At 41.8% G+C, this 22,596-nt stretch overlaps 1 protein-coding gene across 3 annotated transcripts in view; it reads right to left on the bottom strand.

The window, feature by feature from the left end:
- Positions 1 to 21,950, bottom strand: part of rxfp2a (relaxin family peptide receptor 2a) — a 38,639-nt gene extending 16,689 nt beyond the window's left edge. Inside the window, exons 1-9 of one of the 3 annotated variants that reach the window (XM_048982784.1) lie at positions 21,779 to 21,950; positions 21,446 to 21,605; positions 10,501 to 10,647; positions 6,277 to 6,354; positions 5,984 to 6,089; positions 4,778 to 4,849; positions 1,717 to 1,788; positions 885 to 956; positions 1 to 72 (exon numbers count right to left, since the gene is read on the bottom strand). In XM_048982784.1, the coding sequence (XP_048838741.1) occupies positions 1 to 72; positions 885 to 956; positions 1,717 to 1,788; positions 4,778 to 4,849; positions 5,984 to 6,089; positions 6,277 to 6,354; positions 10,501 to 10,647; positions 21,446 to 21,605; positions 21,779 to 21,790 (791 nt within the window). In that variant the 5' untranslated portion in view covers positions 21,791 to 21,950. The remainder of the gene's footprint in view (positions 73 to 884; positions 957 to 1,716; positions 1,789 to 4,777; positions 4,850 to 5,983; positions 6,090 to 6,276; positions 6,355 to 10,500; positions 10,648 to 21,445; positions 21,606 to 21,778) is intronic. The other 2 variants (XM_048982783.1, XM_048982786.1) reach the window with 2 other exon arrangements.
- Positions 21,951 to 22,596: the final 646 nt, after the last annotated feature.

Raw genomic sequence — 22,596 nt, 5'->3', positions numbered from 1 at the left:
AGGAAAAACAGGGACGTGAGGCCGAGGAACGTGTCCCGCTGGACCCTCTTCAGGGGGTTGTCGTCCAGGATGCTGGAGATAGAGAGGGAAAAGACGGGAGGGAACATCGGGTAACCTTATTGGCGCTGGCCACCAGGAAGTGACCTCCCCGGCACATCAGGGTCTGCAGTGTCCTGCCCCGATCGTGTGTGCCACGCCCCCTCATTAACCCCACGTGGATTCCCCGTGTTTACCAGCTGTTTCTGATCGTTGTCATTAGTCTAATGTATTTAGTCCGCGTTTGCGTTTGTTTCCCCAGTCCGGTCATTGATGTTGCTGAAGTCTGTATGCCCCTCGAGCTTCATCCATTAAGCCCTCGTGTTCACCCTGGTCCTGTTCCCCGTGCTGCTTCCCCGCTCCGCGACGGAAGTGACCCGCAGAACACATCACATAACCAGCCATGACATTGTCCTGAGCTGCATGAACTCCATTTCCCTTTACTTCAGAGCCTCAAACCGCAGAGGTGCTAAACACTGAGATGTATTTTTTCTGAATATTTCTTTCTATTGCCTCTGAAAATATTCATTTTTGAACATGTTCTGCCCACTCATTCTTAAAAAAGATCAGATGCTACTTTAATACTAACTGTACCATATATAAACGCATAGTCCCGTGACAAAAGGTGACTGTACCCCCACCCAAATTTTTGGTGCTACTGCAACTCACGCACCCGCCACATTAATTCCTTGCATAGGAGCACAGATAACACATGGAATCAATGCAGAAAATGCGAAGCATTGTGAGCATGGAGTATAAATCGACCAGGGGCCACTGGGGTCATCCCAATTCCCGCCCCCCCCCGGACCTGTATCTCTGTTTATATGTAAAGCCCAAGTCCAACTCACAGCCAGTGCAATTTGTGGAGGTCGTTGAACACACCAGGCCTCAGCGATGTTATGTTATTCTGACTCAGGGACCTGTGAGAGAGAGAGAGAGAGAGAGAGAGTCAGTCAAATACTACAAGACACCAGTGTACTACCTCCCCCTTCCAAGAAACACGGAGAAATCAGCCGCTTCTGCTCTCCTGTCCCACATATTCAATGAATAGTTCCATGATACAGACAATTCAAAGCGCTCTCCTCCACAAGAGGTTTTGACAGCTTTCATATAAAAACATGACAACACTCCCCAGGAAGGCGACAGATGGAGGGCCCAGGGAAACTCTGGCGGGGTTCGAAATGTCAGCGCGGTGAAGCGTTACAGATTCGGGGTATGTGAGGTTCACTTTGACCACATTTATACCCCTGTCTCGTCGCTCAAACTGATATAGAGGCCGGATACTCCTCCCCCCCATTAGGGAGGAAGTCAGTTCATTTATGAGCAGATGAGAGAGCCTGGAAAAGAGGCACGATCGGAATTGGAATTTATGCCAGTACATGGGCCTCCCGGTGGACCACAAGTCAACCTTTTACCTAATAAATCTCTTGCCATAACGGCCACATCTTCAGAACTGATTTTTCGAACCCATTAGTATGATCTAATGATGAAAGGCTTTTTTTCCAAAGGAGCAGCTGTGCTGGACCATGTTTGCACAAGTGACAATGAAGAACAATATATTAAACTTAAAACGGGTGAGAACTAGTTTTATGTGTGTGTGTGGGGGGGGGGGGTGGGGGGGGCAGGGGGGAGTTCCTGCCCATTAAGTGAAGGAGAAGGTGAAGCATCAGACGTACTCACAGCTTTCGGAGCTGGTGCAGTCCTCTGAACGCCTGGCCGGACACAATCCGTATGCCATTGTTCTGGAGGAATCTGTCGTGTTAGATACCATGTGATCAAAGCCGGCGAACTGCCGTACAGCCACTCTATTTTGACATTAATTTTATGCATGTAACACATTTTGAAGAAGAATGAAAATACAAATCTCATTATTTATTTCGAAGCAGCGTTTCAAAACAACATTGAGCAGCTTCACTGCATTTAGCAAGCTAAAAAGTCATTGGTCTAACATAAAAGATGATGGTTAAAGTGCCAAAAGGAGCACACTGTAGTAACCATGACTATCTCCATCGCTCCAAAAGGAGCACACTGTAATAACCATGACTATCTCCGTCGCTCCAAAAGGACCACACTGTAGTAACCATGACTATCTCCATCGCTCCAAAAGGAGCACACTGTAGTAACCATGACTATCTCCATCGCTCCAAAAGGAGCACACTGTAGTAACCATGACTATCTCCATCGCTCCAAAAGGACCACACTGTAGTAACCATGACTATCTCCATCGCTCCAAAAGGAGCACACGGTAGTAACCATGACTATCTCCATCGCTCCAAAAGGACCACACTGTAGTAACCATGACTATCTCCATCGCTCCAAAAGGAGCACACTGTAGTAACCATGACTATCTCCATCGCTCCAAAAGGACCACACTGTAGTAACCATGACTATCTCCATCGCTCCAAAAGGACCACACTGTAGTAACCATGACTATCTCCATCGCTCCAAAAGGACCACACTGTAGTAACCATGACTATCTCCATCGCTCCAAAAGGACCACACTGTAGTAACCATGACTATCTCCATCGCTCCAAAAGGACCACACTGTAGTAACCATGACTATCTCCATCGCTCCAAAGGGTCCCACTGTTAAAAAAATGTGCAAATTATATGGCTAGATGTGGTCAGCTAGCCAAAATCAGTCGAGCATTGTTCCCTTAATGAGTTACAAGCCTGGCTTAACCAATTAAAAACAGAAGGCCTGGTTCTGAGTAGGGTCAGAACCTAAACTCTCACAGTCTGTTTTCAGCTGAACAGCACTTGACAGCAGCCATAAAGCGATCGGCATCTGATGTCTCATTCAGAGAGGAGCTTGGGGACTCCGCAACAGAACGGCTGACACGACTCAGACAGGCGAAGGATCCCGGTTCCCAGTGGAATCCCGGCCCTGGCCAAACAGGCCCCGTTTGTGTCAGGCCAGATCATAATTTGGACCACGTCGACACCGTTTCTCTTTGAACAGATTGTGATTACAACCACTCTGGGACCCTTTTATGTTTGGATGAGATGTTAATTCTAAACAGACTAAACTCAAGCCAATTACTTATCGCTTTACAGCCGTGCTGAGAATGAATAATGTCTGCAAAGACTGATTCCACTTTGTTCTATGTCTGTAACATCATTCTTTGATGCTATCTTACTACAGGGTGATTAACGTATCCAAAACCAACAGCAAGCAACACAACGCATCCCTTACACCACATAACACTTACTGCACACTAATGGGTCAGCGCTTTTATTTCCACATTTTTTAGGGCACCTATTATTTGCAGAAGCACCCACCATTAAAACATAAATGTACATGTGCTGGCCCTGGGCAGCTCTGAGTGGTACCCGCTGTTTTTGTAGAGGTGGTCAGAATAATGTGAGCAGGAGGTCGCTGGTTCAAATCCCATGGTCAGTAGAGTGCTTTTAAAAAAATATATGGCTTTGGATAAAAGCATTGGCTAAAAAAAAAATAAAAGTACGACGCAGCTATTTCCATACAAACAATCCATTTCCCTCCACGCCAAGCACTGTGCTCTGCACTGTGTATCCCGAGTTCCCAACAACTCATGACATACTTCACTAAATTGAAACTGACCGCTCTACAAACTGAATATGTTACGGTACAAGCACCGGAGAGGCTCCTCGAATTAGTGAGACGGAAAGACAAACTGACGCGAGTGCGTGTTGCTTTTAGTCGAGTCTAGAGTGAAAAACTCCTCTGGACAGCCTGTCTTTCGCTGTGAGAAACCAAACGCTCCCTCTGAACTGTAAGCTACAGACACACTAGCATGAGGTGATTTAATGTGCAGAGACTCAGATATCTGCCTGTTTCAATTCATCTCAAGAGTGAAAAATGTTTGCGGCAGGAAAGTACAAAACAAAACACCTTAGGGTGACACCGCAAATCACGCCGACCTCAGGGCGGCCCCAGATTCTCCTTGAAAATCCCAAACGCTGGGTCCAAAAGGAAGGGGAGCAGCAACACACTCACAGCATCACTCGTCAAGTGGCGGCTTTTGCTGGTCGCTGAACAACGAAATGGAAGTCTGGGCTGGACGTGTGGAATACTCTTTCAAACAGCCCATAACCTCAAAAAAAAGAAATAGAAGGAGAAAACTCTAGTGTATAAACTTTCTCAAAAAAAAGTAAAAGCTAGCCAGAAAATGCCACCATCTACTGGAAAACCAAGAGTGCAGGCCTGGTGCATAAAATCGGGGAGCAGTAAAAGGGCAGATGGTCTCTGCTCCGGTGCAGTGATTCACAGAGCTGGTTGCGATGGTCTCTTACCTCTCCAGATTCAATGACCTCGTCATGCAAATATGAGGCCATGTGGTCAAGGTAGCTTTGGACCTGCAGACCCATTGTTCCGAACAACACCTGCAGGACCCCCCCCCCCCAACCCCCAGCCCCCAGATCTCCTGCACTCTCGCCAGCAAAGGGAGCTCATATTCTTCCCCCTCTAAGCTGCTACAGTGCAATCCGGGAGAGACCTCTCAGTGCACTCTTGCACAATGCTGGGAGAGGAGCTCTTGTGCACACGCTTGTGACCCACTCCTCTTTCAGTCACAGATGGGTGAAGCAGCACATCCACCAGTAAGTAACATCACCACTGTCATCATAAAGGTCAAGATTCAAAAGTTCAAGCTATCATCCTAAAAGGCCTTTAGATCAGTTGTTTTTTCCGGTTGCATAATTTTATGTTTTGAATGTTAGGTGTGTTGCCTACTCCCCCCCCCCCCCCCTTCATACTCACAGTCTCTGCAGTTCGGAGAACATGGAAAAGACTCCATCCTGCAGCTTTCGGATTTCATTACTCCTAAGGGATCTGCCCATAGACACAAGCCACCAGGTAACTGTTACAGCGGAAAGGAAGATGCCTGTAATGTTCCATTTTTGTATGAAAGAGAAAATTCACCCATGTATCTGGGATATTACTGTTAATGAGCTGAAAATTACAAGAAAAATCTTTTCAAATAAAGGAAAGAAAGATTAAAAACTACAGCTAAGCGAAAACTAAAAATATTGCTTCTGGAATGACTGAAATAAGATTAAGTAAAAACAAACTTCTTATTCTTAACGTTAATACTGTTTATCTAAAGTAATGATTTGTTTATGCTTAACGACCATTAATAATTCCACAAACATTTGTAGAACATTAGTACATATTGAGTGCAGGGTATCAATGTAGGACTCTCTAAAGATCAGAGAAATAGCTTAAAAATAAAATTACCAAACTGAGACTAAAATATATAAAAACTAATAAAAACCACAGGGAATACTACCTGAAACAAAACTGAATTAAAACATAAAAATTGAAAATAATACGAAAATAAAAACTGAATTAAAAAAATCCATCCATCCATCAATTGTCCAAACCGCTTATCCTACTGGGTCGCGGGGGGTCTGGAGCCTATCCCAGAAGCAATGGGCACGAGGCAGGGAACAACCCAGGATAGGGGGCCAGCCCATCGCAGGGCACACTCACACACCATTCACTCTTACATGCACACCTTTAGCAATTTAGCAATTTAGCAACTATGAGGCCCTCATTTTATTTTAAAATGAATTCATCTTTGTCAGCTTTCGTGTCGAGGCTCCTAAATCTGATGAACACTGGGCTCAGAGTACGGCGGCCTAAAAATTATTCTATCTATTTTTATTCTGAATCGCATCACCCCGCTCTGTCTTAGACTTGAAATACTTGCACCCCTTGCGATTCGGTACTCTACCGAAGCACATTCCGATAGGAAAACCAATCTGCATCCCCCCATCCCACCCTTCCCCGGTTACTCAATCAAAAAAGTAACATAAAGTATTAAACTGACTGAGTAATTCATAATACAATCAAGATGAGTGGCTGCATACACATGGTCCTCCACTGAACAGCAATAAACCTTAAGTGGGCAGCTGCTTCCATGTGCTCAGAGAACGTGTTGTACGGTATTTCTAAGAGACTTACAGTGAAGTTACATTGGCCGACACCGGTGGCACCTCCTTAAGCTTCAGACTGACGCACTGGAGGCTGGTCTCGATGCAGCTGCAGTAGTCTGGGTACTGCTCCAGAACTGTGGGAGAAGAAAAATGATGACAGGAGAGGTAGGTAGTGATTATAAAAGGAGCTTTTAAAATATCTGCGCTCTAACTTCAAGTGACATTGACTCACGCCGACCCATTTCTTCAGCTAAGGTTCCGGATTACAAGAGTGCACACGGTAGGTTATCGACACGCATGTGCTCATGCAGTCCCACTCACAGCAGCCTCTGCGGAACTCCTGAGGAGCCACCCTCTTGATGGTCTGGTCAAAGAAGGCTGCCCAGCCACTGTTATCACCTACAGGAAGAGATGCCTGCTTCACATAAAGACACATAAGACCACCAAAGCCAATAAGCAGCTAGGATTTCTCAGCTTGAAGCCAATTGTCGCCTAAGACCAAAGCTGGGCTCCTTCACACCCGAGATGCGCTTAGAGAACTTGCCGACTTGGCAGCTTGGTATCTGCAGTTATGCTGGAGGGCCACCACTCAGACGCTAAATGAATCTGTGTCTTGTGATCCAATATTCATGACTCCATTTATGGCTGGGAATTGTCAGGGGCAGAAGCAGATGTAATGAACAAGCATTCCACAGTAATGCAAACTGCTTAAAAAGTCTTTCAGAGTTCGCCATCCTAAGCAGGAGATCTTTCATGCCGGCAGAAAACATAACAATAAGGTCTTTCCGACAGAAATGGCGTTTGACGGGAATTTAGAGTAACAGTGTACAAATGCTTTTATTCATCGGCAGCCTCTACAGCTTTACACTCCCTGTTCCAAGATACAAGCGGCATCCGGCCTTTACTGGCAAGTAGAATGTCTTCAGTGATTCATTACTAAATTATTATTATAGGTCTGGTTGCTCTCATCACATTTATGGCAAATTCAAGGTTCACGGGTCAACAGTGACCCGCTGCCGGTCTGTGTGAACTTGCAAAAAAAAAAATATTATTCCTGCGCATTCTAACCCAGCTCACAAGATGATCTTATAAGTGCATACACTGATTTGAAATATCCCGCTATTTTAAGTTTTTCCACTTGAGGGGGCATAAGAAGGCTTAGGGAATTCGGCGCAACTGCCAAGCTCATTGCGCAAAAAATTCTGTCAGCTCAAATTGAAGTTCTGTCAGTACCGAAGAAACGGCGGAATGTTTTCAATTGCAGCTGGGAGACCAGCGATGCAGCTGTGAAAGCTACCATAGCTATCTAGCTACCGTAGTCCACACTGCGATGATACGTTTGTGAGGACATGCCCGCTCAGCGTTGCAGAAATTGCGGCGCCCATCAACAATCAGGCCGTCTGCAACAAAATGCAAGTATTATTTTGGATGTTACAAAATCTTCAAGGAGGACAACCCCCACTGGAACAGAAAATAATCAAGAATGTTCCAGGCAGTGGTGCCTGCAGAAAGTTTTGTTTGGGCGGCCATCGGGGGCCTCGTACACCAAACTGTCTGTTCTATGGTTCTGCTTAAAACATAAAATAATACATTTTTTATTTTCATTATTGGGGGGTGACAACAGGGGCGGCCATGCCTTTACTAGGCACAATCCCAGGCCGTCCCTTAGATCCGCCTCTGTTCCCCTTGCGAATTAAATTCCACATGTTTTCACTGCACAGTAAGCGAGGGGGGAAAAAAACTCTCCCACTTGTTTCAATCTTTGTTCTTCACTTATAAACAAAGTATATAACAATCTGCCGACAGTAGGGATGCTGATTTGTGGATTACTGTGTTAAAACCGTTTTCCTTGTGATGTCAGAGGGCTGTTCTGCTCAGTTGGCCAATTTATAGAGTAGGCATAATGTAAAAAACCAACTTACACAATGGTGAAGTTCAGTTAACCTTCAAATATTAACTTTGTGAGGTAAAGACCAACTACCACATCTTAGACAAAACCTGACTACACATAATGGACGCAATATTGATGACCATTCCAGCAGTTTTTGGCGGGTCATTTGACCCAACTTAAAAACAAGACCCAAGTCTTTCAGTTCCTGAGCAGTTGACCATTCAACAGAATTCTGTTTCCGCTTAAATCGTCCAGTGGAATCTTACTCTACATTCTGTGCAACAACTTAACATTATTTAGCATAATGTTTGTCCTGTTAGATGCTGTCCGTCCATAACAGAAGAAACAGCATAACAAACAAACAATTTGGCTCCAAATCTAAGTCTGACGTCTAACGATCGCATCCAGCCTAAGGCAAACATATGTGTCTTCATATAAAACATTACAAAAAAATAACTTTGGCGAGCTGCTAAAGTTTATTTGAGACTTGTTCTAGAACTTTTTCAGTGGGCCCCATAAACAGTAAACTCTCCCCTGATGGGGGGCGGAGGGGGAGGGGGGGTTAACAGATGCAGGATGTGTTTACATTTGCACATGTCCTTGCTTGTTCCACTTTAAATGTGCTTTAGCGCTCCATAGCCATTCCTCGTTAGGTGCCTACATGTCGCCCGCGATTTTGAAACGATGTCGTGAGTCCCCACAACACAAAATAAAATTAAAAGGTTACAAGTTATTCCATTTTTATGTAATCCTGCTATTAAGGTGGAGTGCAGTTAAAGTCAAACATATCATATTAGAAACATAAACTGTAGGGATGTCGGAGAAAAACCAACTGAAATGGGCGAAGACAAGACGGGAAAGGTAGAAGTTCCACTAAACCCCATGGACCTAGTAGTTTAGAAAAAACCCTGCAGTCCCCAACCTATTTTATCTTTCCTATGAATTCTTTTATGATGAGAGAGATGGTATAAAACTCTTAAAGTAACATCTCAGTAGGAAACTGCTACTCCCCTCAAAGAATATGGCATTCATCATTTTAGGGATTTTACTGCTGTGGTCCATATCTGGCTCGGTTTAGCGGGAAGTAATATTTAGAAATTGAACATTTTCCTTTTTTGTTTCCTTTTCTTAATGCTCTGCTGTGCGTGTTTTCCGATGGCGAAAGATACGAGTCCATGCGAGTAGCCTAGGATCGCTGAAGTCGGCCGAGTGCTCTTTTAAAACTCCCGAAAGAGCCGGTGTTGCCGTGTGAGTTTCCAGATCCATAAAGAACATGCTTCAGTGCTTTTTATTTCTTTGATTGTACTTACATGCTAAGACAGATACAGTAGCTCTAGTTTATGTTGATTGGTGGCTTCCTCGCGTTTGTGGGACTGTCGTAAATGCCTAGCACTTATCTCGTCAGAGGCATTTTACACTTTAATGCTTATTTACTATCTTATCTTATTCAGAATTACTACTCCACTTGCTGCTTGACAGATCTTCTACGAGATTTGGCCGCGCTTCAGCGCTCCACCGTCAGGGCAGCAGGCCGCATTCTGCCGGCAATATGCAGAACAATAAATGAATCTGTGACATCGCAGCGGAGGCCTCGCTCCTGCGCTGAGAATGTAGATTTATCGGTAATCTTGGGAAGCCTGCACACAGCTACATTTAGGGGAGGTCGGCGTTTCACGTGCGAGAGCTGCGTACGACTGCGGCCCACTTCGCTTCCAGCTACAGCGCCGGCAGTCTAGGCCTCCTAACTCCATATCTGATTCCGACTGCCCAAAAACGTGCCTTATGGATAATTGGGAGCAGAAATGCCAAAGCTGAGGGGGGCTTGCAATTTATTAGGCTTTTCAATCATGTCCATCCAGCCTCCCATATATTTTTTTTATTGACTGTTGTGCAGATTCGTATTCGACCACAGACTTTTATTATGTGTTTCATTGTTACCTAATCATCGTTTCCCAATTGGCTGGCCTAGCCATGTGACATACTGGGCTTTTTCATGGTGGGCTGGGAAAAGTTATTGTGTGGACCCCCACCTCCCCGGATTGGCAAAGTGTACCATAGTGGATCCCCCCCCAAGTCGGCAACACTTGCATACTTATATTTGTGGAAATATAGGGTCTATGAATATGTGACTAGGCAAAAGTCCTGGGGCTGTTTTTAAACCCAGTCCATATGTCTGGTACTTTGAATCTAAGATTATTTATTTCTTGCATCGATCCCTGGATATTCTACACCCATTTCTCCTATTCACGGTCACAGTTATTCATTATATTATTATAGGGTTTTACAGAGAAAAAACCTTTTTAAAAAGCACTTGAAAATCCAGAATTTGAGAAATGAAATCCAGTTGACATTTAAAACGCTCTCTTAATCTCTTAAACGATCTCTTAATCTGTACCAGACAAACTGCAAGGAGATTGATGGATGAATTCAATATGCTATTTATATTTATCTCAGTAAATGGTGATGAAACACAATTTGGGAGATTATTTGGGATATATCATGGACTACATAGTGAAGTTTAATGAATGTTTTGGACATTAAAAATGACATCTAATTTAACAATAAGTTTGATCGGTTAAAGTTGATCCACCCTAACCACAAAGATATTAATATTCAATTGGAAAAATAGTCTTAGATTGACTCTCCTGACTTACCGCAGTTCTCCTCATCTGCCCCATTCTGGCAGTCTGCTTGGCCATTACACTGGAAAACTTGGGGCAGGCAGACACTCAGATTTCCACATGGAAACTGGCCAAGGGGACAGCCCTCTATTGCCGCCCTGCTGGCCATCATTGCCTCTCCTGTAGGAAAAAAAGACGATGGCTGTTTGAAAGAACTATTGGAAAAACAACCAGAGTTATTGAAAATGACATTTATTTTTGTTGCATTTTCTAAAAAATATTTTTTATACAATATAATCGGTATAGTTTATACATTTTCAGGAAATGCATACAATTTTTAATGATGCTAAATTAAATTGTGAAAAAAATTCAGTTATAAAACTATCACATGAGCATTTAGCCATAAGGACAGGGCTGGTATATTTGGCATGTTCGTATTAATGCATGGTGTATTCTGGGGATTCTCAGTGTACTCATTGCAAATGAACCAACTGTTGCAATTTACTAAGACTGAAATGTGTTACATGTCATGTTTTTAACACCTCGGAATGGCAGCAGGTGCTTAGAGTTAAAATACGAGTTTCAGCCTCGTAAGAGAGAATGCTTTAAAAACACGTCATCAGAAAAATGATTTCTTTGAATGGAAACAATATTCAATTATTGAAACATTTTCTTAGCTATTTAAATGCATTCATTTTCCACACAATATGGTGCATAACTCAAAGGTAAATAGTGTATAGGTACTGTTATTGCATTACGGTGTACAGTAATGTCATTTTTAATGTCATAAATATGCAAACTGGCACAGAAGTACGTTCAGCTAAATGCAGCCTTGCTGTGTGTCGTATCCAGCCCAGTAATACATACAGCACAATAGTCTTTGCAAAGAGAGGAAAGAAGATAATACCTTAGTATTTAAGTAGACTCCCAAATATGTGCATAATTGTGTGGTAAGTTTTACTAGTTCACGTTTAAGATTGGTTAGATTGGTTAATATGGTTCAGATTAACCATGTTACATAGTTGGTTACGTAGATGAGGATACCTTGTATGCTTTGGCGGAGAACTATGAAGGATGCAATGACATGCAATGAGGTCCAGTTCCTTATCACACATAATTAGTGGTTTTATTAGTTCACTCTGTAATATATAACATTATATGTGAAGTATAATTATTTATAAATAGATATTTTTTGCTGGAATAGATTATTTTGCTTTGATAATTGTTTCCTGATATTATATGGTACTTGCTTTGTCATTAATGCCTGATGGGAAGACTCCCATAAATTGTGCATTGCCCTGATATAGTAAAAATTGACTCCCCTTCCAAGATAAATAATATGAAATACTGGTCACGTGACTGACTGCAGATTGCCAAGCACTGCAGTAATCCATTAAAACCAACACAACTTTCCCTTTCGCCTAATTCAGACTGTCAAAGGAGGCTTATTTATAAGTCTTTGAGCAAGGAAAGAGATTGTTCCACAAGAATAATGTGAAATAAGTTAAGACGAATGGAAATGTTTTTTTCCCAAACGTTTAACTTTATTAACGCCGTGTACTGTTCATCACAAGTGTTTTTAATTCCCCAGTCCCCAGGGAAAGAAGTAAAGTAAGAAAAAACACGAAAGTGGTTTTGTGAAGCATAGCAAGGCAGATAAATGGAAGCCAGTGCTGAATGGAGCCGTCATTGCTTCATTTACAGTGTTTCTTTCCTTTTCAAATTTTTCTTGTATCATCCAAATATTTTCGACATTGATGTTTTTACCGAGTTTCAACATGCAACATAGATGTAAGGTGAACTGTTAGGCCTGCCACTGTCACGTCTGTTATTTTCCCATTTGACCAGCAGATATCACTGGTCATCCGGTTTTGTTCCTAATTAGCCTCACCTGTTCCCTGTTAGTGTCTGGTTTATTGTTTATGCCCCACACCTGTCCCTCATTTAGCCCTCATTTTCACAGTGCCTGTCGTGGCCTTCTTCCCTTGTTGCTCATTATTTGTGTTGGTGTTGCCACTGGTAGATATTGAGTGTGTTTCCTCTCTGTCCCCTTCTGTCTACTCCTAGTCCTTACCAGCTATAGTCTTTATTAGTCTCACTTATCTACCTGCCCATGTTTGACCCCTTGTGATCCCATTTTGTTTTCTGGCTTTTTTTATATTCAGTTAATAACCCCCCCTTGTTCTCTAAAGCTGCTTACTGGATCCTTCTTGAGGTTCCACAGTGCCCCCCTCAGTACGGGGGTCTTCCTCTTTGGAGCCAAGGCATATTTATAAGGCTTATATCTCTGTACCCGTAACCCACACTCAATGCCAGTCACTGAGCTCTCAAATGTCTCACTCAGGGAAAACACCTATTATTGATAAAAACGTTAATGCTGATTTGCCTCCAGTGCTATCTATCAAAAATTCAACACGAAAAGCACGTATGAACGAAAACCATTAAACGCAATAAGATCTGCTGCTCAGACGATCATGTCTAAGAGCCGTTCCTTGTGTCGTATTTCATTCTGACCTTGTTTTTCTATTACTTACTAAGTGTTTTGTCCATCTACTATAAGTTGTGTGCGAGATGAAATGTATGAGTTAGTTATTAATCACGCTAGTCCCATGTACCCACTTTGCAGTGCCAAGCTTTCAATTGGGACTTTTAATAATGAGAAATAAACCGCTATACAGTTCATGTGGGGTTGGTAGATGTATTCAGAAGGGGGGGGGGGATGTACAGGCTGTTCTCCTCAGGGTGACTAAGGCCATGAATAATAAGTGGCCATCAAGGTTGTGAGTAGGTCTGCAAACAAGTTGTGTTTGCAACTATCAGTCTGTGGTGCTTGGGTTTATTTAATTCTTTATATCTGATGAAGGTACACACTTAAATCTTCTTTTAACCACGCTGGTCCGCAGTAACTGTGGTTTCCTCGCCGTCAACTAAGAATGGGTAAAAGCTGGCCACTGGTGACTGGCCCACTGAGGGGTGGGGGGGGGAGACAGTCTTCCATTGCAGGGCTTTAATCACAAGAGAGGAAGAACTCAGAGAAAAGGAGACGGAAGGCAAATTGTGCAGACTGCTTCTGCAGGTGGATCGAGGAACATGTGCTGCCCTCTGCCTGCAAGGGGAATACTGGAGGACGTCTCCCACGAATGGACCACCACCTCAGAGCCTCCTTCTCTGCACTGTTCCCCTTATTCCCTCAATAATCCTGGTCCCTTGAAGGGCTGTTGCCTGCACCCTTGTCTCCCCTAACCCTGCCACAGGTACTCGAATGCCTTGTCATAGCCTGTTGCTCACGTGATCTGTGACTTTATTATTCATAGTATAACTGTCCTTTAGTTATCACACTGGCCATGAGCTCTTCAGTCAAGTTGAAATGGGAAACAAATACTGAAGCGAAATGATTTTGCTGTGTATCATCATCAGCACACTGTCATATTGTGTTTATCAGAAAAGGAAGAAATGCACAATCAACTTATTCCATGTTTCTGTGGATTTGACCTGGTCAGTATTTGTTCTGAATTAACTGAACATTTTTCTAAACAGAAGTGATACACCGAGGAAAGGTGCAACATTCATCTGCATCCGGAAGTTCAGCACAGCTTCTTGATTATAATACTACATTATTGATTATAATACTATATAAGCACCAATGACGCTCTCATCTATAATGCACTATTGATACCTTCATAATGCTTTATAATGGCTGTTATAAATGAACATTACGGATGCTTTGTACTGCATTATAAAGGTATCCATAGTACATCATAGGTGTATATATAGATCATAAAGCATTCAAAATGCATAATAAACATGGCCATGATGCGTGATGCCTTCTCATAAATATCAATAGCTGTGTTTATAATGCTTTGTGAATGTATTGTGATGTGTTATGAATATATTCATAGATTCTTATAGACATAGTATTCATAGAAAGTGTAACCAGCTTTTGTAATGTTTCTCTAGTGTGTTGGGTTGGGACAAGTTAACAAGCAAGGCAGACAACCCAATGGAGGCCAACATACCCTCATCATCGGCAGCCATTTCTATATGAATTCCACGCCGGTGTGATGCCACAAATCAAAAAAATTGCAATCACTGCAGCCTGTACGGCCCCTCCCCCTGACATCCGTGCAAGCTGACAGGCAAGACTTCCCGTTGATCGGCTGCATTGATCCACAGATAAGGCCGACTGCCACCGTCAGGGCAACAGCCACCACTTTCAGTTCCCCACAGGGGTCAAACAAGAAGCATCAGCGGCTGGCTGAGCAGCTCTGCAGTGTCCCTGTCTGATAGCTCTGCCAAATTCAGCCTAATGTTATTTGTGCACTGGATGACACTAGCCTTTTCAGTTACATAATGGCCCAGACATTGGGAGAAAGCAAGAAATTCCACTGACAGAACAACAAAGGCAGATAAAATAATACTGCATGCGTTTATGACACAATAGACGCATAAAACACTTCGGATTCACTTTAAAAACTTGCAGATTATGCGGTAACTATTCCTGCCCTTTCCAAACATTTTTCATGTAATTGCTGCTAGTAGGAAAAATAAATATTTAAACCATCATGCATATATTCATACATTGTCCCCACCGTTGCGAAAAGTACTTGGAATGTTAATGGTAAGTCTCTAGTGATGTTTGCTGTTTCTGTGCATTTTGATTCATTTGGTCAATCCTGGCAGCCATTTCCAAACTGAGTAAAATAAATCGGCTTGTGATGTTTTATACTGTGATTGGATATTGGCCTAACAGCTCATCTTATATCTATGTTGCACCCCTTACTCCCTGCCCTGCACCTACAGCTTCCAGGTTCTAGACCCCCGCGACTCTGCGGGAGACTAGCAGATATGGAAAATGTATGGATGGATGGATGGATTATAGTATTTATTACTTAAAATTACAGCCTGGAAAAGAGAACTTATAATTGTGGTCTTTTCCATAATATGCCAATAAAAAAATCCTGATTTATGTAACCATTTAAACATTCCTTACATTCAGAAAGATGGAGGAATTCTTATTTTAAAGAATAATGAAATCATCCTTATTATCCCTTAACAGTAACAAAAGAAAATCATGCTAAATGTTCTTTTTTTAAAATAAATGGTGCCTAAAGCAGTGGTTCTCAAACTTATACCTTTTTTTACCTTGCCAGCTCAGCCGTGAGCCTATATCAAGTACAGATTTAAATTAACGATCTAATCAAGCGCACAGTGCAGTCTGCAATTTACGCCAATCAATGTCTATTGCACAAATCTGATTGGATGTGCCAGTGAATATTAAATTAAGCATCTGCGGCTTCTTTGATTGGTTAAATGTTCACTAGTTTTGCGCTAAGCGTTTGCAGAGCCAAGATCTGTTTATATAGGTTAATTCTAGGACTGCGGCTGGGAAATCTGATCGTGGATCAGCATAGGAACTTGCTGGTTTTAAAATGCTTACATTTCCAACTCTGCCACGCGACCATTTCAGAACTTGCAGTGGCTGAAATTAGGGTCGCGACCCATGGGTAGAGAGTCACTGGTCTAAAGGTTTGCACATTCATCAAAACATCACATTTCCATCCAAGTCTTTGTCAAGAAAAATGTGGTCCATCCAGTTCTATGTCACCTTTGATGTGGTTTAGGAAGATAATGAAATATTCATCCATCCATCCATCCATTGTCCAAACCGCTTATCCTATTGGGTCGCGGGGGGTCCAGAGCCTATCCCGGAATCAATGGGCACGAGGCAGGGAACAACCCAGGATGGGGGGCCAGCCCATCGCAGGGCACACTCACACACCATTCACTCACACATGCACACCTACGGGCAATTTAGCAACTCCAATTAGCCTCAGCATGTTTTTGGACTGTGGGGGGAAACCGGAGTACCCGGAGGAAACCCCACGACGACACGGGGAGAACATGCAAATTCCGCACACATGTGACCCAGGCGGAGACTCGAACCCGGGTCCCAGAGGTGTGAGGCAACAGTGCTAACCACTGCACCACCATGCCGCCCCGAAATATTCATATAATTTATATTTTAATACTAAATACTATGAGAATCTATTCTGCATTTTCCTTTGGATTTTAGTCCCTCTATGTATTTTCTTCTTCATTCCCTCCTTTTCTTTAAGGTCACCTTACATGAAGCACACTACCTCACTTTTATGGTGGATGGTGGATTTAGTCATATAAGTTGTAACACTGGGTATGTGCCGATTCTCAGTTTTCACATAATGACAAAATTACACAGTGTAACCCCCTGCCTTGCCTTCCACATTATTACCTCTGTAATATATGCAAAATTGTGTGAGGTAACTGACCATATAAATCAGAGGCATATTTGATAAGCAATGTTCACTTACTGTAATTGTCATAAACAAGTTTAATTGTTGTGTATTGATTGGGTGTTGTGGCTTGGAACTTATCCAAAAGTTCCCTTTTCATACATTTGTCAACTATTAATAATGGTTTTAGAAAAATACATGAATAAGTAATAGTAATTACTTAAAATGTGTATTAATAATATTAATTGTAGACATTTATAAAGAAACCAAAGCAACAATACCTGAAATGCATACTCCTGTTTCGTTCATTCATAATACATTGATCTTTAAATCACTTCTCAATAATTACCAATGCACAGTAAGTAGCTGTTTTTCTAACGTGTAGCATGGCTTGATTAATTCTATTTAATTTCTTTTCCTTTGTTTTTAATTTTAGGCAGAATAGTCCAGGCACCAGAAGATTACTTTTATTATACTAAATAGATAAAATCTTAACGAAATGTCACCAAAAATGAGACCGTGGCTTGCTCAGATTTTGCTGCCGATGCTAAATGTGGTGGTTCTTCCACTGGCAGTGTTACTTCACGCCTGCAGTGCTGGAGCTTAGAATCCTGCCTCTGCTGTTTTTGCGGGCTTTGCATGCTCTCTCTGTGTTACATGGGTTTCCTAAAAGCACTCTGGTTTACCTCAGTGGTCCAAAGGCACGCAGCTACTAGTGTCTCTTACTTGCCTGTAGTGTACGACACCTAGGCTGACCAGCTAATCTATGACAGGAGGGACACCGTGAGCTACTTCAGGTTTTACAAGCTACTTTATAGGCTCCCGTGCTCGGCTAAACAGTTTGGTTCCTCTTGTGTTTTGACTGGTTTGTTTCCTTGATTGAAAGCCTCGTCCAGCTGTTTTACATTAACATTAGAGCCAATTGTATGATTATCAGAAACTGACCAATCAGCACACAGCAAGAACTCGGTGTTTATGTGAAATTCGTGTCCTTTTCATTGAAATGGTAGATTACAGATCCTTTCGTAGCTCATTGTGCTCCCCTGTCATGGATTAGCTGGTCACCCTACTGACAGGGTAACCCTCAATGCCCTGCCATCCCAAGCTGCCTCCGAGCCACTCAGTAACCCTGAGCGGGAAAGCAGTAGGATGGGGTACAAATAGCCCTCAGACGTCCTCTGAATTTCATCTACCACTATTTTGCTATTATGCTACTCAAGAATAGCAGCTTTTTTTCGTAGATATTTTAAAGATAGCAAAAACAAATGTATATAACTCCTGCTGACCATGCGAGGTTCCAGGAATAAAAAGTTTCCTTCATTCTGGTTCCACACGAATTCAATAATAGCTGAATAAGACCAGGAACCTGCTTATTTCTGGCTTACCTGGTGGGAAAAAATGTGACGAGAAAATAGATCATTTTCTGTCAGGCCGCACAGTTTATTATAATATAATAAATGGCTCCCCTACTGAAGCCTCTCTCAAGAGGCTTCGGACCACATTCGCTGGGTGCCTGTCAGGTGTAGGGGATGCTGCTTTATTATCCAGGAACTTTTTCCTACTTGTGTTAGATTACAGTGTTAGAGATTCGACAAAAACTTCATGAAAGGAAAATCTTCCTCTACTTAGAGACGCGAGAACCCCCCATTCCTCCACATTCTGACCTGACATAAAAAGATAACTGCCCCAAGGCTGCACTCTTGAAACCAGAAACATTAAATTTTTTAAATGAGCAAATTTCAACATTCTCACATTCTTTACCAAACCTGAAATTCTTTGACGGATTCGAGCGCAATTGGCTCCAGAACAGGAGCAAACACTCCCAGGGTTTGGATACATCGCTTTTACGTCGTTCTTGTGCATCCATCTCCCACAAACATGCGACTGGGTGGCTTGATGGATCCCGTGGCTTTAAATGAGAGCACAGCGCGGGGAAGCATAATTACCAGGATTTCGCTGCAAGTAGTTAATATTCAGAAGAGCAGCCGTTGATAATTCCCTGCTGAAGTACAATTCTGTAACTGGAGACTGGTACTTTAAATTTTTTAAACTGCCATTTGAAGTACCTTGGTTACCTGCTTCCTGCATCACCAGCTGCTGCCAAAAAATGTAAATATTAACTGAATTGTCTCCTACAGTATCTTGATTTCTGTAAATTTACTATACTCATATTTTATGATACTATCTATCTATCTATCTATCTATCTATTTATCTATCTAATGATGAATAAAATAAAGCTAAATGGTCAATCAGGTTCACCCTTTTTGAACCAAATTTCAACTATCTTAACCTCTTGTTTTATCTTCAAAGTGATTCCATTTTATTACTTTACTTGCCAAGCTCAACTGGTTGATCGTGCCAGGCGGGCGTGGCACACAGGTGCGTAGCTCGGTAATCTGGGGACCCCAACAGTAGAATTTTCAGAGCAGAGATATAATAATAATGATTGACCCCTGTGGGGAAATTGCCTTTTCCACTTGTTCTGTGTAGCTGTATGCAAAGGGAAGCCACCCATTGGGGCACCCAGGGAGTTGGGGGTCTTGCTCAAGGAGTTGCCGACATACTGAGGCTGGGTTTGAACCAGCGACCTTCTGATTACTGATACACCGGCTCCGCCCACTGAGTCACACACTGCCCTGAATAACATTCCTTGAGCATTTAAATGACCATTTATATTTGTATCATATCTGCCAGGGTACACGTTTCCCTCCGACACCGCTATTATAACGTATATTCTTGCCTCTCACGGGATGTGACAGCTTTAATCATTCTGCTAAAATTAGCATTTCCCAATAAGTGGTTCAAGTGTTTTTAAACCAGAGTACATTTAAAATAAAAGTAAGCTTGCTAAAAGACATCATATTTACATCGCTCATACAAAGTGAGACTCGGAATTTACCACCCAACCATACTTATGCTTTAAATAAGAGCATTTTTTGATCTTGCAACTATACATAATTTCACGCATACATAAAAAAACATTATTTTTTGGTTAACACAACTTAAGTTGAGGTTACACACTTGTGTAGACCTGCTGAGTCTCACTTTATACCTTAAATCTGAATTCATGTGGTATCCCAAACGAAAACAACGCTGAGTATTAATCTGCTCTTAATAGGCCTTTATGTAAATTCTGCACCGGTTTAATAAAAACTATATATGGACCTTAAAAAACAAGACCAAGGCATGACTTAAAAAGGTTTTGTATTTTATTACGGATTATATCTCTCATTGGCTAAAGATAACAAGATAGATAAGAAAACAGCAGTTTTCTTCTATAAATCAAAATCAGTCTGTTCATCTGCCCTCTAAATGGACTCATGAACCGTTACGAAAACTCGTGTTCGAAATCGTTATGAAATCTACGTGCAATTGGCTTGCGGAAAGAAAAGACATTTTTAATGCGATTGCGGTTTTGGCACTAATGCCTTTCCGAAAATAACAGGAGTAAGCGATACGCTGCTTAATTATGTGATAATATTGTGTACCTACTTTGTACAGTAACATACACCGTGCATTGACCGCAGCAACAGAAATCACAAATAGTCTTGAAGTAGTTATATTTGTACACAGGCTACAGGGCTGCCAAATCTCACGCATCTAACGTGACACTCACGCTTTCAGACTCTCACGTTCACGAAAGAAATTAGCTTACGGCAAATCTACATTTTTCCATTATAAACTTAAAATTACCTACATCACAAGCGTTGCGGTAGTTTACAAACTATACAGCCTATTTACAATGTGATAAAAGTGTTACATACCTGAAAATGCGTGCATGACTATGTATGTGTATGTGTTTTAGACTTGTCTCTAACTGAAAATCTCACGCCAGCCAGCTAACCAAAGTCGGCAAACCCAAGTCTATATTTGTAACAAAACCGTGAAGCCCTGTTCTAAGATAAAAGATACCTTTCTCTGATTTTTATACCACAGACAACTAACAGTATTCGCTAACCCAGCTTGTTTGCCTGTCTCAGTGAATACAGATTGTTGTACCTCTGATCATAGGTTCATTGCTAGCCTACTTCGTGTAAAAAAGTTACAGTTTACTAATCAATGAGCCTAACTTGTCAGGAGGAATTCACGTAAATTTTAAATAAATGTTTTGGGGGAAAAAAATCGGCATTTCCTTTTCTTAAAGATTAATTGTGGTTCGCATTCTTTTACATGTGTCGTGTATTTCTGTGTTGACGAGTTTCAGTCGGAATTCCGCTTAACCAGACGTTGTCCCGTTTAATCCAACAGACAGTACATGCTTCCTGAGATTAAAATCCGCTTTGACAGTTCTTCAGCATGAAGACGTAGTAATTTGTTTTAGAATGCGTACGAACTACATAACGTTTAAAGAACATTTACAGGGTGCAGGCTATTCATAAACAAAATGTAATGGTGTAGAAAACTTAATGTAACTGATTGTTAAGATAATCAGAAACAGTAAGTTAAGAGTCCGAATTTGTAAATTGTGGCAATTGTCTGCTTTGCATGAACCAAAGCGTGTCATTAGTCATTTGTGTGACTAAAATTGTATGTCTAAATCTATTTAATGGGTGCATTTGAACAATAATTAGTCACACATACCCAAAATATATAGTTCAGAAACAGTTACAATAAATGTTTTTATAGACACCATATGAACCTTGTATATGTTAAATGAAATTTCAGGTATGAACATAAATCCCGTTGTACGAATAAGTGGCGCGTTTACCTGCAATAGCCGTTAATGTCAGGTGAACAATCAGTACAGTCGTAGGTACATCCATACAGAGCAGCATCTCAGGTCTGCTGGATCCCGTTGTCCTCGCCCGCTTTCGCATCCCTACAGCGCACCCCTCGCCCCCCAAGCTCCAGAGACTGTGGGGGTTCTCCTAAAAGCGGGTATTCAAGGCACAGGAACAGGATTATCCCCAGAGAAAATCAGAAAAAAAAATTAACAAAGAAGGCGTCTCGGAAATGCGGAGACCTGGGACTGATTTGAAACAGCCCAGTGTCAGTAAATGAAAGAGGCGCGAATCAGATCCCGCAATGCGATTTAAATTACCAAATGCTGCATCCTCTCCGAACAGCGTGTAGTGCAGCTGAGATCCCGCTCACTATTCGCGGCACTGGCCCAAGGAAAGGGCAGGTGGTTGATCTGAGAGCTCGTTTCTGCGGCTGTCTTCAGGGAAACATCCCATCCCGATTAGACCCGCATACGCACCAGTGGTTTTCCCCGCACTTCCTATGCACTTGTAGTGTACGAACCCCGCACACGGACTCGTTCTCTCACCGTTACCGTCTGTGGTGCATCAATTGTTTATTTTCTGCAAATGCCACTGGGAATTTTAGATGTCTATGCATAGTTAAAGTGCGTTATGTGAATCGAAGTAATGACTTTTTACACTATATGTTATAGTATTTTTTTCATAAAGTATTTACAATAGAGAACCGTCACAATTCCCGTCTTTAGAGGTCACTTTTGCAAGAAGACCAAAATTCCGAAATTGAATATAGCTGAATCTTATTTGTATGTGTCCTCTCTCATTTTATGAATATGTTCTCTACATTAAAATATGGATTTTAAAGCATCGAATGTTGAACGACTTGGAGAACTTTATTGCAGAGGTAATTTATTCTGGACATATTAAATTTAAATACTTCCTTCTATTTTATTCGTGTTACTTTATGTAGAAATCCATCAATTATTTGGTTATTTTCTTTCCAGGTATGAAAATCAAGAAATCCTCTTTTAGGCGATCCAAATGATGAATCAGGCAATGGGCTTAGTGTTATTTAAATAAAAATACCTACACTTTAGGCTCCCCCAAGAAAACGTACATACGTGGTCAGGTCTTTTCTTACATGACATCCGTCTAATTG

This window comes from Brienomyrus brachyistius, chromosome 18, assembly GCF_023856365.1.
Source record: "Brienomyrus brachyistius isolate T26 chromosome 18, BBRACH_0.4, whole genome shotgun sequence".
NCBI lineage: Eukaryota > Metazoa > Chordata > Actinopteri > Osteoglossiformes > Mormyridae > Brienomyrus > Brienomyrus brachyistius.
This window is presented reverse-complemented; position numbering and strand designations above follow the sequence as displayed.